The sequence below is a fragment of the Vipera berus genome (genome assembly GCF_964194415.1).
Source record: "Vipera berus genome assembly, chromosome: 1".
NCBI classification, from domain to species: Eukaryota; Metazoa; Chordata; class Lepidosauria; order Squamata; family Viperidae; genus Vipera; species Vipera berus.
Genome location: NC_138202.1, coordinates 164,909,265 through 164,922,447, shown reverse-complemented (window position 1 = coordinate 164,922,447; position 13,183 = coordinate 164,909,265). Strand labels below are relative to the sequence as shown.

General features: G+C 40.4%; 1 protein-coding gene across 1 annotated transcript in view; it reads right to left on the bottom strand.

Moving 5' to 3' along the window:
- The window catches only part of PPP1R1C (protein phosphatase 1 regulatory inhibitor subunit 1C), a gene marked incomplete at both ends in the record, with an annotated part of 41,709 nt that extends 32,429 nt beyond the window's left edge, over window positions 1–9,280 (bottom strand). Inside the window, 2 exons of the mRNA XM_081313894.1 lie at window positions 6,161–6,218; window positions 9,200–9,280. Coding sequence (XP_081170020.1) covers window positions 6,161–6,218; window positions 9,200–9,280 — 139 coding nt within the window. The remainder of the gene's footprint in view (window positions 1–6,160; window positions 6,219–9,199) is intronic.
- Window positions 9,281–13,183: the final 3,903 nt, after the last annotated feature.

The window sequence follows — 13,183 nt, the reverse complement described above, 5'->3', positions numbered from 1 at the left end:
CACTTCACTCTGTGCATCTGTCATTTAGACTGTTTATGAATATGGATCTAACATCCTTTAGAATGTAGCCCATGTAGCCCACTTCCAAAGTGGAAGTATGGAGGAAGGACTTTATGGAGCAAGAACATTGGGAAAACATTTTTGTAAGGATATTTCTGGCTTTTGCAATGTGTCCTCTCTCTTTACTTTCATCTGACATTGTGTTATTGAGCAATAATATCCATGCCCATGTAATTCCTCTGCAATTTTCTCAGAGATCGAAGTGACTACCTGAAGCTTCACAAGTGCTTTGCTCTGCAAAATTTCCTGCACCCCAACTGTCTCAATCTTTTTCCATCTCACATACAGTATATCCCCTTTTGACATTTGGTGAGATGAGTTCCTGGCAAGTTTATGGAGGCAGAATTAGCCTAGGTATGAAGAAGTTGTCAGTATTGAAGACCTGAGCAAGAGTAAGCAAGTAAGGTAGATCCTTGTACAGTGGTACCTTGGTACTCAACTTCTTTGAAACTCATCACATTTGGTACTCAATGCATTTTGACGCAAACATTTTGTCTTGGTACTCATCATTTGTTTGGTATTCAATGCATAAGCTAGAACTTGTCAGCATCAGCTGCCTTGTGACTCACGACATTATTTGTTATGGGAAAGAGTTGTTTGGTACTCATTGTTTTTGGTACTCATCATGCCTCCCAGAACCAATTGATGTTGAGTACTGAGGTATCATGGTATTCATGTTGTATAAAAAGAGTGGTCATCAAGAAATCCACCTGTGAACTAGTGATCAGAATACGTGGAAGTACCCTATGAATGCAATTGGGACTGTCCCATATGTAAGAACAATAACTGACACCTTGACACTGGTGCCATCAAAGTTAGAGTAGAATAGGAAAACTGTTTACCTGTTTCCCTTCACCCACCTCCAGCTTCAACAGTGTTGGGGCCAGCATAAGTAATAGCAAAATGCCACAAACCCAGGAGCTGAATGACACACCAGGGATAGAAACCACTCAGTTGTAATACTCATGAGTTATTCCCCAGAAACAATAAAATTGGTGTAAATAGTAGAGCCACACATAACCTATATAATAATTCTTGCTAGCAGACTTGCCGATAGGCAGCAAGAAGGCCATATTCATGGGCTATGAAGTGTTAGGGACTGAGAAGTAGCTTGGAAAATGTTGATCAGGGTTTACACAGAAGTGTCTCTTCATAAACCAGATTTCATGTCTCTCCAATAGTCAAGTTCAAAGTGGCCTGTGGTGGTACCTGGAGTGCCTAAAAGAGAAGGGTGTATCTCAGTAATCTGAAAATGGCAGAACCCAGTCACCTGACCATATTACCAACCATAACACCAATCAAGTATTATGGCTCAGGTCTATGGCAAAAGCCATGTCTGGAAAATTGGCAAAGTAACTAAAATAGAATAGATTAAGATGCTTCCACCGTAGGCTAAAGAAGAGATGAAGCCAATGTCACAAGCACTTTGCTAAGAAAAATGGCACCTTTATGCTATAAATTAGACAGGCATGAAGTTAACGCCTTTGAAAGTCAAGGTTGAAAGTCCTGCTATTTCTGAGAACAAGATGCAAAATTTTCCATGAAAAATAAGTGGGCTCTTTATAACAACCATTCAGCAAATTTAAGTGTGAAAAGGAAATATTTCCAGTAAATTCTCTTCATGTTCTATGAGCCCATTCCTTGAACCCAAGTGTTTTGCCAAGCTTTAAACAATTTAGCGTGGGTTTTTAATGAACTGCCTCCATAGGATTAGAAATAACATGATGAGCTCTGAGTGTCATGGTTAGTAACTTTGTCGCTCTGTCTCAAGCAGCAGAATATTTTGGGTCAGCCTTGGTAGTTTGAAGTTTCTGCTATGGACAGAGGATCTTGGTTCAGGTAATACAGTGCTTCACTTTCACCAGTGTTTCATTTTTCTTGGGACAAAGACTGAAATATTTTCTCCCAGTAGAATGTTTCCTTCGGTCAGTCATGAGGTTATGTGGCTTTCCAGAAGTTTTTGAGATGGCCAAGAGATTTCCATTTCAGAAAGGATTAAACACATGGCTAGACAATGTATCTTCTTCCCTTCCCCTTGACTGCCTAAAGCAGACGTCTCCAACTTTTCTCGGCTTGTGGAGGGAAGGAGAGTAGCTTCGAAATTGGTGAGTGCATGCATGTGCATGCACGGGGCCACCCTCACTGGTGTGGCACTAGCTGTTCATGCATGCAGCATGCGGTGGCACTGTGTGCATGCACGAACAGCCATGTACCCCCTGTGGCGGCTAGCAGCTCATTCAGACATATGCAAATGGATCACACAACCCACCTGGGCTGCGGACACCTGCCCCGTGCTAGCATCCCTGTTCACGTCCACACGCATGCACACATGGGGCCGCAGGCACTAGCACTAGTGGGCGGTAATGCATGCCCATGTGAGAGTGCACCAGCCAGCCATTTGCACAGCCCACTGGCCAGGAGCCTGCGGCCTGATCCCAGGCCATAGGTTGAGGACCCCTGGGCTAAACACATACTTGGGCTTCACATTCTTAAATTGGGCCTATCACAACTTGCTCAGTTACTCCATGTCCCAGGTTCAAGAGCCAATATGTACATTGGAAAAGCCTGCCAGATTGGATCAAAAGTCCAACTTCTCCCAACCTCCTGTTATGTATGTTGCTTCTTCTGGCATTACAGAATTTATTTTGCTGGACAAAAAGTTGGCTTGTATCATATCTGGACCCAAAAGTGTCATCTTACTGACCTAGATTAAGAACCAACCCAGTTCCTTATGGTCTGCTTCAGGACTGGGACTTCTTCTATATATCAGTCTCAACTCCATTAGAAATTATTGGAGTTCTATACTAACAACTAAAAGTTACTGATCACCGTCCCTGATTTACACTCATTCGTAATGTTTTTCCAAATAGCTTCCAAAAGGTTTTGGTTAATTTTAAATTATACATTTCTTCTGTGGACGTAGGAGCAGAAAATAGCAGAAACAACAGCCTTGTTGCCTTCTTTTGTGATGCTCTACTATCGTTTTGAAAACTTTCGTGGTCATTTGCTAAAATCCTGCCCCTCCTTGAAAACAGATCATTTGTCTGAGAGGAAAAAGGGGCCTCTTGTTACCTGGCCTCCATCTAGTGTCCAAGAAGGCCAATTTGCCAGTAGCTGAAACCCACTAGTCTAGTAATGCTTAATGGGTATGAAATGGTCAAAGCTTTTATAGAAAATGGGGAATGAATAGCAGTAAAAGAGAAACGAGGTTGCTTCTCAAATAGCTTTTAAATGGACAGCGTTAAAAATTGATCAGGAAATCTGTCAGTAGCATGACTTTGAGGGCACGGTATATGGAGTAGATTCTGACTAGCTCCTGAGCTGCTGTACATCTCAGGTGGGGGGAAAAACATATTTATTGCATTGACATTAACATGCTGAAAACTCTTTTGTATCACAGTTCCAGGCAAAGCTGTCAGCAATTGCAGACATCAAACACCTACATAGAAATGCTAGAAATCTCAGAGGCAAATGTTGCTTTTTGTTACATAATGTATTGGTAGATATGCAATACTTTAGTTTAACCTATAAGTTCTAATTGTATTTTCAGGGCATCATGTCACCTTGAAGCCAACACCAACCATCAATGCAAATATTAACCGTTATTCGATTCAGGTTTGTCTGAAATTGAGGAAAACATTGTACGTGCCACTTTTGGAAAATTGTTATGTACAGCACTCTTCTTAAGATATCTCTGGATTATACGCACACATTTATCCAATAACGTCTTGCTAGAGCAATTGTGCAGTTTGTTTCTATAACTTTGCTTTTCATAGATTAGTACGGAGAAACTGCTATTTATTTTTTCAATTTTCCTAGATATTTTGGGGTGATTGAAAGAAACATTGAGAGCCATTTTAATGTCACATTGTGAGTCCTGCCTTAGGAATGAGGCCAGGTGGATATCCTTCAGCTGGTCTTTCTCACCCTCAGCCATAAGAAGGCCAGGACAATCCAGTTTGGGAAATCTTGCCAAGAAAACTACAGGGGTGAATCTAGGCAATCACCAGGAGTCAGGACTGAGTTGAGAGCACATAATTATTAATTAAAGAAAATGTTAATAAGTTAAACCTTTTAAAGATTGGAAATATAAAAATCTTCTTAAACTGGAATACTGCAGGAACAGCAATAGCAAACTGTTGGTCAAAAGGATGAAACATGCATTTTGATATCACAATGCAAGTGTAAAAGGCACAGAGATTATGTCACATCATGTTATATCATTCTCATAGATACCCAAGGAAAACTGTATTTTTGTCCTTGGCATTTTATTGCTAAATTTCGGCAGTATTTCAGGGAACCCACATATGGATTTATGGATTATCAGAGGCAATATGAACTAGGCAATATGCTAGTTCAGAGAAAGGAATAATGGTGCAGACATTAAAGAGTTAACAAATTCAGAAAAACAGAGTAGTTTAGCCAAAGATTTGATTCAAGGAGTAGATTCTCTCTGAAAATGTCGGGAAGAATCTCTGCCATCCTCAACAAAGGGAAGAATTGGAACAGTAATTGTGAAGACATGGCATTAAGCTATTGCTTTACTTTGTGTCCTGAAAGCAGAGAGTAAATGACTACATTGGTTGCTTAACATCCAGTCAAAAAAGTTTATTAAATCTCGTGAAATTTCAGTGCTCCATTTGCAAGATTTCAACAATCATAGGCATGTGCCAATCGACAGTCTCAAGGGATGTCAACTGCTTTTAAAAAATGTCTTATTTTCATTTAATTTCTGTGCATCTGCATGATGTGTAAAATTATAGGAGGGTGCCTGAAACCTGCAGTTTATAATCTCTGGGGGGGGGGGGAAACGGTTTTTGTGGATTCCAGTCCATTTCATTAGATACACTTGGTACCGTGCTGAGAAAAGGTTAGAGTTTATAGAGGAAGTAGTTGGGGCTGAGTGAGAAGAATGGAAAATTAGAAATGGAGAATGTTGAGTGGTGACAGGAAAGGTGAGAAGCAAAATTATCTGCCTAGAGTCCTGTGAGCATTAGCAAAGCAGTAATTAACCATGGTGTAATTACTGATAAATTAGTTAACACATGTAGTCTGACTGGAATGTAGAAAGAAAACCTTAACTCCCCTGATGAATTCTAATTCAGTTGGTTTGCTCTTTGTAATTTCTTTTTTTTCAAAGGTGGCTATTCTGAAGTTTTTGAAAATATACCCCAAAGAAACATCATGGTCTTCTGTTGGTTTTTCAATATTGGTGTTTATGCTATCAGGTCTTTTATATACAGGTCAGACCCCCCCCACAGATAATTTATTATGCAAATTAACATTAAATGTTCAAATTGGTTGCCATTTTCCTCTAAATACTTCCTTTACTTGTTTGGTGTATGGCCTTTGAACCTTCCTTAGTAACATTTTCTCTGAAAAAAATATATTGTGCTAAACCCTATGGGGCCCGACTTTTTTTCTGCATCCTTTTATATTATTTCTCTTAATCTGGTTCATTCCTTTTCCTTCTTTTTTACTTATTGATTTGTGTGTGTCTCTCTGTGGGTAAACATTATGAACATTGTAACAGAATTTTTTATAACATTCTTATTGAATGGAATGGAGTCACGAATTAAACAAAATAATGAAAAATAAAACCTGCTAACCCTTAAGGACCATGCTCGATTTTATGGTTACTTTTAATCCCAGTCTGACACATCTGTGGGGTCTGGTTTTTATTTGGTGCCTTCAAATCAGTCTTGGTTCCTGCAACTGTACAGAGGTGGTTCCTCCATTTTTGCTGACAAGATTTCAGAGGTGGTTTGTAACTGACTTCTTCATACAGATGAGGGACAGTGATTGGCCCAAAGTCACCCAGCTGGCTTCCCTCCCTAAGGTAGACCAAAAATCTAGGTTTCTCTAATCCTAGTTTAGCACTTTAATCACTATATAAACCTGGCTAATGAAAAAGCATCTGTGGGGTTATGAGCAGAAATTGTTTCCTTCCAAAATCCACAAAGGTGGACAAGCACAAGAAAGTGTAGATGTTTCTTATTGTTAGCCATTGTTCTACCATTTTACATCTGTTTCTAGTTCTTTCCCTATAATATTTTTTTTAATCTCATCAAACATTTAGAAAGCCATAGCATGGACTTACCAGGAGACGAATCATTCATAATTACTAAAGATGCTGGGGTGGGCCTTCTTTTCCTGATCTGCAGAAATCATAAGTACAGGCAGATGGATCAAATATAAATGCAAGCAGCTATATCTCTAAATTCACAGTTAATGAGAAGTTCCTAAGCTAATACAAACACTGCCTAAGTCAGTGATGGCGAACCTTTTAGAGACCGAGTGCCCAAACTGCAACCCAAAACCCACTTATGTAATAGTCAGGTGCCGGGTGGATGTGGCCCATTGGGTGGGCATAGCCAATTGGGTGGGCATGGCCAATTGGGTGGGCATGGCTGCAGTGGTAACGGCAGGCTGGGTGGGACTAAAAAGTTCAATCAATCAATTCCAACTTTGTGAGATCTTTTTTTTTCTCGCGAGAAGTTGAAATTGATTGATTGAACCTTTTTGTGTGTGTGTTCACATGGCAGTGGAGGCCTAAAGCAAAAGTTTTATAAAACCCAGCTGAAAGCCTAGGACTGGGGCAACGGTGCGCATGCCCACAGAGAGGGCTCTGCGTGCCACCTGTGGCATGCGTGCCATAGGTTCGCCACCACGGGCCTAAGTATTCAAATCATTGCCTCCTTTAATCCCCAGAACAAGCTGATTCTGCTTTCTATTTCAAGAACAAAACACAGCAGGTTATCTTGAATTTGTTCTATTAGTATTACTAGCACCGTCAAAGCTGACACCAACCAGAGCATAGAAAAACTCAAAGAAGTAGAGCAAGATCAGAAGATGTGGAGAGACCCGGCCCATAGAATTGCCAAGAGCCGGACATGACTGAATGGATAACATTGTCGCCATCATCATCATCATCATCATCATTATATCACTTCTTTACTTTTTTTTTTACTTTGCCATATTGTACTGGATTTCAAATTCAGCAAGACAACCCCCGCCCCAAAGGACAAGAATAATCAAGTCTGCTGATCTAGTTCCAAGTGCTGTGGAAGAAATGAGAGACCCTGGATCTTTGTGTGGTTTTCATCCCAAATGGCACTTCAGCTACATATCCCAGTGCTTTCCCACCCCAATTTTGCAATGAGCTTTTAAATTCCAGTTGAGCTGTCTTGTCTAAGGTGACCACACGGCCTGTCTCAGAACTATGCAACCTTTATTCATTCTCACTATAATACTACCCACTCCACCAATGCCAACTCTGACTGAAAATACCTGGGGAGATTTCGATCTGGAGATCTGGTTTTGCAAAAAGCTAGATTTCATTGTGTCAGTACTGATTGGCTTCTTAGCTCTTACATTATCAGTCAGATGTGGGCCCACATCATTTTTCTGCTATCCGAAGCCACAAATTGCTTTTAGTAATGGAAAAATCATTTCAAAAGCCATTCCGTATAGGCTACAGACATCAGCGGTTGAAAGCAGGAAAAAGAAATCACAGTTGCATTAATCTATTGTAAATCACTGGCCGGTTTGAAAGTCATTCTCATGTCCTCTTAATAGTCAAGAAGCATAATCTTATAGTTGCACAAAATCCAATACTTTGATCCTTAGCATGTATGCTGTTGGCCAAGAATCTCCATTAGATGGGAACTATTCCGATAATGATATGGATGTCTTATGCCAGACAATGTTAAACGGGGAGAAAATGAAGCCTTTCTCAACTTAGCACCCCCAGATCTAGCATGACTTCAGTTCCCAACATTCCTAAAAAAGACACTCACCGGCTGACTATTTGGAGTTATAATCCCTTGTAGTTCGACAGGGTACTAGGTTGAAGAAATAGCATATGACCTTAATTCTAGGAATTTCTATGTCTGCATACAGAAAGATGACTAAAGAAATTGGTATCTTGAAAGCATTTATCACTCAGAAAGTATATTTATCTATTGGAGAGGGGTGAGATGCGAAGGTCACCTTGGGTAAGAGAATAGCATCTAAAATGTTTTCTGCATAAGAGTATCTCATTCTGTTCTGGCTTCCTCTCTTCTCTAGGGCTGTCATCAACAATCCTTTCTGTTAGTGAAGGTTCTCTTCATAGCGGTCATCTCAGTTAAAACGTTAACAATGGAACCCCACATATAACTTCTCACGGGGCTTTTTTTGTCATAGAACGCTCAGAACGGAGTTCCGGCACCTTTTTTGGATGGAACCTTGTAGGGTAGGCAAGGCGAGTGAGTTCCGGCACCTTTTTCTTTTACAAAAAAAGCACTGACTTCTCAGATATAAGTTTGATTCAGTTCAGTGGGACTCAGCGGACTCAAACTGCGGAGGTTTGAGGTTTGACTCAAACTGCAGCTAGGCTTGTCCATTCTGGGTATCAAAGCGGAATTCCAGGAAACATCCTGATCTGCAGCTGTAACCGTGCACTCTCAGTGAGGAGGAACGGACCATTTCAAACAGCCAAAGAGAAGGTGGTTTTAACCTCTATCAAAGTGTGTTCTGTGATGCTGATAGGTATTGTATTGTTTTGAAAATATAACAACATAAATTTAGGCTATTAATGTGACTGCTCAGAAATTGCCTTGGAAACATTGAATATTTAGAACTAATACCCTTTTCTTTACATGTTTTCTCCTTTTGAAGATGCAGGCAATCTTTTCATCTATCTATCTATCTATCTATCTATCTATCTATCTATCTATCTATCTATCTATCTATCTATCTATCTATCTACCATTTTTCTATCTATCATCCACCTATCTACCATTTATAGCTTTTCAACTGAACTATTTTCTCACCTATCCATCAATCTGCTAGAGTTAAATACTTTCAATAATTTTTATATACAAAAGTCCCAAGCTCACTGTTTGGATGCTTCTCTTTTTAGAGAAAAGGGTTTGCTCAGAAAACACACACACACACACCCCTAGAGTATTCAAAACACAAACCTCCTCCCTTCTCTTCTCTCTCTCTCTGTCCTTCTCTCTTTCAATGACAAGAGAATTCTTATGGAATCCAAGAACTTCTGCAAAGTTGCACTCCAGTTTCAAAATTTGGAAACACGGTACTCTTAACAATCTTTTATCTTCTTTCATAGGCAGGGAAGATAAAACCAGCTTACCTGTTCAGCTGCTTCAGAATCTATTTGGCTTTGAAATAATGGCACAGCGAATTGTATCTTTTTAGGACTGTTTGGTTCCATGACAGTATTTAGGAATAAGCAAAAGTAAGGGGAGGGTGGGGAGATCTAGCCTGCTGAAAGGAAAGACAAGAAAGCTTCTTCTCTTCTTATCTCCTGGCAAACTCCTTGAAGCCCAGAGCTCCTTAACAATCACAATAATTTCTGAGGTAGAGAGAGCAGAAGCTGCTTGAGCTGCCAAATCCCCTTCTTCCTTCTACATCCACAGCAACGTCCCTTCTCAGAGATGCTGTTCTTCTTCCTCCAGTTCTCCAGATGATCCACTCAGCACCAAAGCTGGAAGGAACAAGAAGCTAATTGTGTGCAGATTCCCTTCTGCAGATGCCAAGCATTCACTCAGAAGCTAATTGAAAATACAATACTAGCTAGAGTTGGCCCGCTGCCCTGGGATTTGAAATGGAGAATCTGTGTACGGCACATTATTTGCTGACAGTACCAAAGTGCAGGGTAAGAGCCCGCCCTTCGGAGTATTGTTGATGGGCCCTGAATTATTGATAGATCTGTGATTAGGAAGCTTGCAAAGCTGGTATGTGGAGATGGCATTTGAAGCAGGTGTGGACAACATCAGAAGGTTCTCTACTGATGCCGTCTCTCTAATTGAGAAGCCCCGTTTCTGACTCTGATGGAGTGGGGAAATCACGCCAGGCATCTTATGGCATCCTCTGTGCAACCAGAAATTGGCGATGTCATGTCGAAAGCCTTCCACAATTTGATGCCTTCCACAAAGACTTCATATGGTACAACATACCTGGAAGGTATGGTTGGAGACATCTGGTTTAAAGATTGTCTATATGATTCATTGAGGAATATTTGAAGGAATAGGACCCTTAGGGCTGGCTTGTACATTCTTAAATTGTCCACACACTTTTCTGTATGTGAAAATTTATAATCTTTTTTTGGACAGAACATCCAAGAACCAGGTGTGATTAGCAAATTTTCTTAGATGATAATTCCAACTCTAGATGCCACTAAATCAGGGGTGTCAAACTGCTAGCACGCGGGTCGGATGCGTCATGCGGAAGCCGCACCCACCCCATTGCCGACAATGGCAAAACCGTCCCACTACGTTGCGTGATGTCACGTGTTTGACATGTCTGCACTAAATCAACTGTTACATGCAGGATGGTCTTTTCAGTTCAGGACATATACTTCATGACTTACATTATAAGAAGCTGGCCCTGATTTTGCACTAAAATTGGAAGATGGTATTTTTCAGGAACCATGGGTGCAAAATGGATCACTAACAAAATGTTATGACAATTCTTATGACTTTTCACATCTCAGGCTTTAGCTTTGTTAGCGTTCGGCAGGTGTTTAGCTTGGACATTTGACTGTGAAGTGTATGTTGAGGGTGAGAAAGAGCATGTTAAACCAATCCCAAGCAATCTCTCATATTTAATCTGCAAGCCTGCAGTGACCAAAATGGATAAGCCACTGGCATTTGCCTGCTCTATTCACCCAGCTATAATTGGCCTGTGGTGACTCCAATTGGCTTCATCCAGGCACAGAATGGCTGCCAAGAGCCTACAGAGCAATTGTATTCTCTCCGTAACTGTTAAGTTAGAAGAGGTGAGATGAATGGATACGTAAATTTGATGAATAAAAAAATAATTTATAAGGAAGATGGGATTAGCTCTCAGAACATCAGCTACTCGCACTCGTGAATTTGTTAGTTGAGAAGGATTTATCTGCTGTGGAACTTTTGATTAATCAATGAAGTTAGGCTCCTTTCTATTTTGGTACCTTGTCTCTTGCCTTGTGTGTTCCTTTTTGTTATTTTGCAAATGGTATCCTGCTTGGGGCTCATCGCATTTTAGACCTCAAAATTTCTGTCAGCGTTTAGGCTGAATACTGACATAAAAATGGCCACAATAATGGATGCTTAAAGTGCATCTGTCTCCTTGCCAAAGAGAAGACAACAAAGCCTGCCCTGCTCTGGATTAAAAAGCAGGATTTCAAGACAGAATATCTGATTACATGAAAGCCAGGCATCATTTTATGTACATTACTATGCCTAATTTTGGGGAAATTAAGGTATTCTTCTAACAATGTATCTATTCATAACAACTGGTCTGCCTTGATACTTTAACCCAAACAAAACGGCAAAGTCAATTTGTAGAAATAAGAGATTAAATAGACCCAATCTTACGTTGAAAACATTTCTGTTCAGTTTATAACAATGAACATCCTGCTGGCATGGAATTTAGATTAAAATTCTGCTTTAATGTATTTAATTGGGACATAATCTACTATTTACATATAGTGCCATGATGAAAATCAGTTCAGTTTCTTGGAGTCAGCAGATGTCAAGAATTAGCATTAAAAAAGATTTAGAGGAAGAGCATCACTACTTTGCTCCCTCCTAATTATATAAAGTTAAAAAAAAAGCTGTAGAGCTCTTCAAAGACACATTTGAAACGTCCTGTTCTCCTCGATTTGCTTTACAAATCAACACTGCCTTCTCACTTCTAAGGCCAAGATGAAGGGAGCTCAGGGCAAAGAAGTAGCATGATCTACTTGGATTGAGACATTGGGGGCAAAATGAAGAAATTGGATGGCCTTTTGGCCCCAGTTATGATCAGTTCAAGACACCTCATTGAGGCAAAGCAAACTTACCTCATATAATTTTAGAGGAATACCTGAATAGGATATAAGGGTACAGTGAAAAACGGTTCTCTCCACATTTATATGTTGGATTTATAGTAGAAGAGCAATCAAACCACTTTTTCAATTCAGGAGTAAGGTTTTCCTCAAATAAATGAGAATTTATAATTCAGGTAGGTTGACATTTCAAGCTTAGAATTTTTTTAGTGTTCTTTTTATATAAAAAAGTTTTGAAAAATACAGCAAATGCAAATAAAAAATTGAAGACTAAAGTTACATATTAGTAACAGTGAAACCAGACTGGGAAGGGCTACTACAACTATCAGGCAGAAGAACATCCTACCATAAAAGTTAAGAATGCTCTCCATTTCATCTCAATCTCTGGTGAAAGCAGGGAACTGACCATGTATCAAATTGCCATTTTTCCCTTCCCCCCCCCCTTTTTTTTATATCAGGTCCCCTCACACTCTTATCTCCTGACAGGTGAAGATCCTCAGCAAGCACTTTTTAGTTGTCCAGGTAGGGTGGGTAGAAACTATTGGGGCAAAGGTATTTTCTAAAATACCTAGGCTTTGGATCAATTAAATTCTTATGTGCTTACATAATTCATTCAATCCAGTCAGCCTGACAGCATCATTCCATGTATGAATATCCCCAAACTGCAGGTTCAATTCCTGCTGAAATTCACAGAGCATTCCTAAGGGATGGCTCCTTCACTTGAATAACACTGGGATGCCCCAATGAATGAATTGTCAAAGTACAACCATGTATACATTGGCTGAGCCTCCCTTCGTGCCCCCCTCCCCCACAACTCACAGTGACAACAAACCCTCCATCTTGTTACACCATGTGAACTAATTGCACACAACACACCGGCCTCGCAAGTCAATCATACATAAAATTATTTCCCGTTCCAAGAGCCTGACAGCCCATGGATAGAAGCTGTTCTTCAGCCTGTTGGTGCGGCTGGCTATACTCCTGTATCTCCTACCCGATGGTAGGAGAGTAAAGAGGTACCGACCTCTTTCAAGGCAGCGAGCCCTGGCGATGTCATCCTGTGGTGTCAGGGGACAGCCCACTTTGTTCTGTGCTATGCTCACCATCCTCTGTAATATCTTCCTATCCACGGCTGTCAGGCCAGCATACCAAACCACAATACAGTGCAAGAGGACGCTCTGTATAGTAGACTGGTAAAAGAAGGTCATCAGTCGTTGTTCTACCCTGTTCTTCTACAAGACCCTGAGGAAGCGGAGTCTCTGTTGGGCCTTTCTGGCCACCTGGGTTGTATTGACTTTCCAGGTA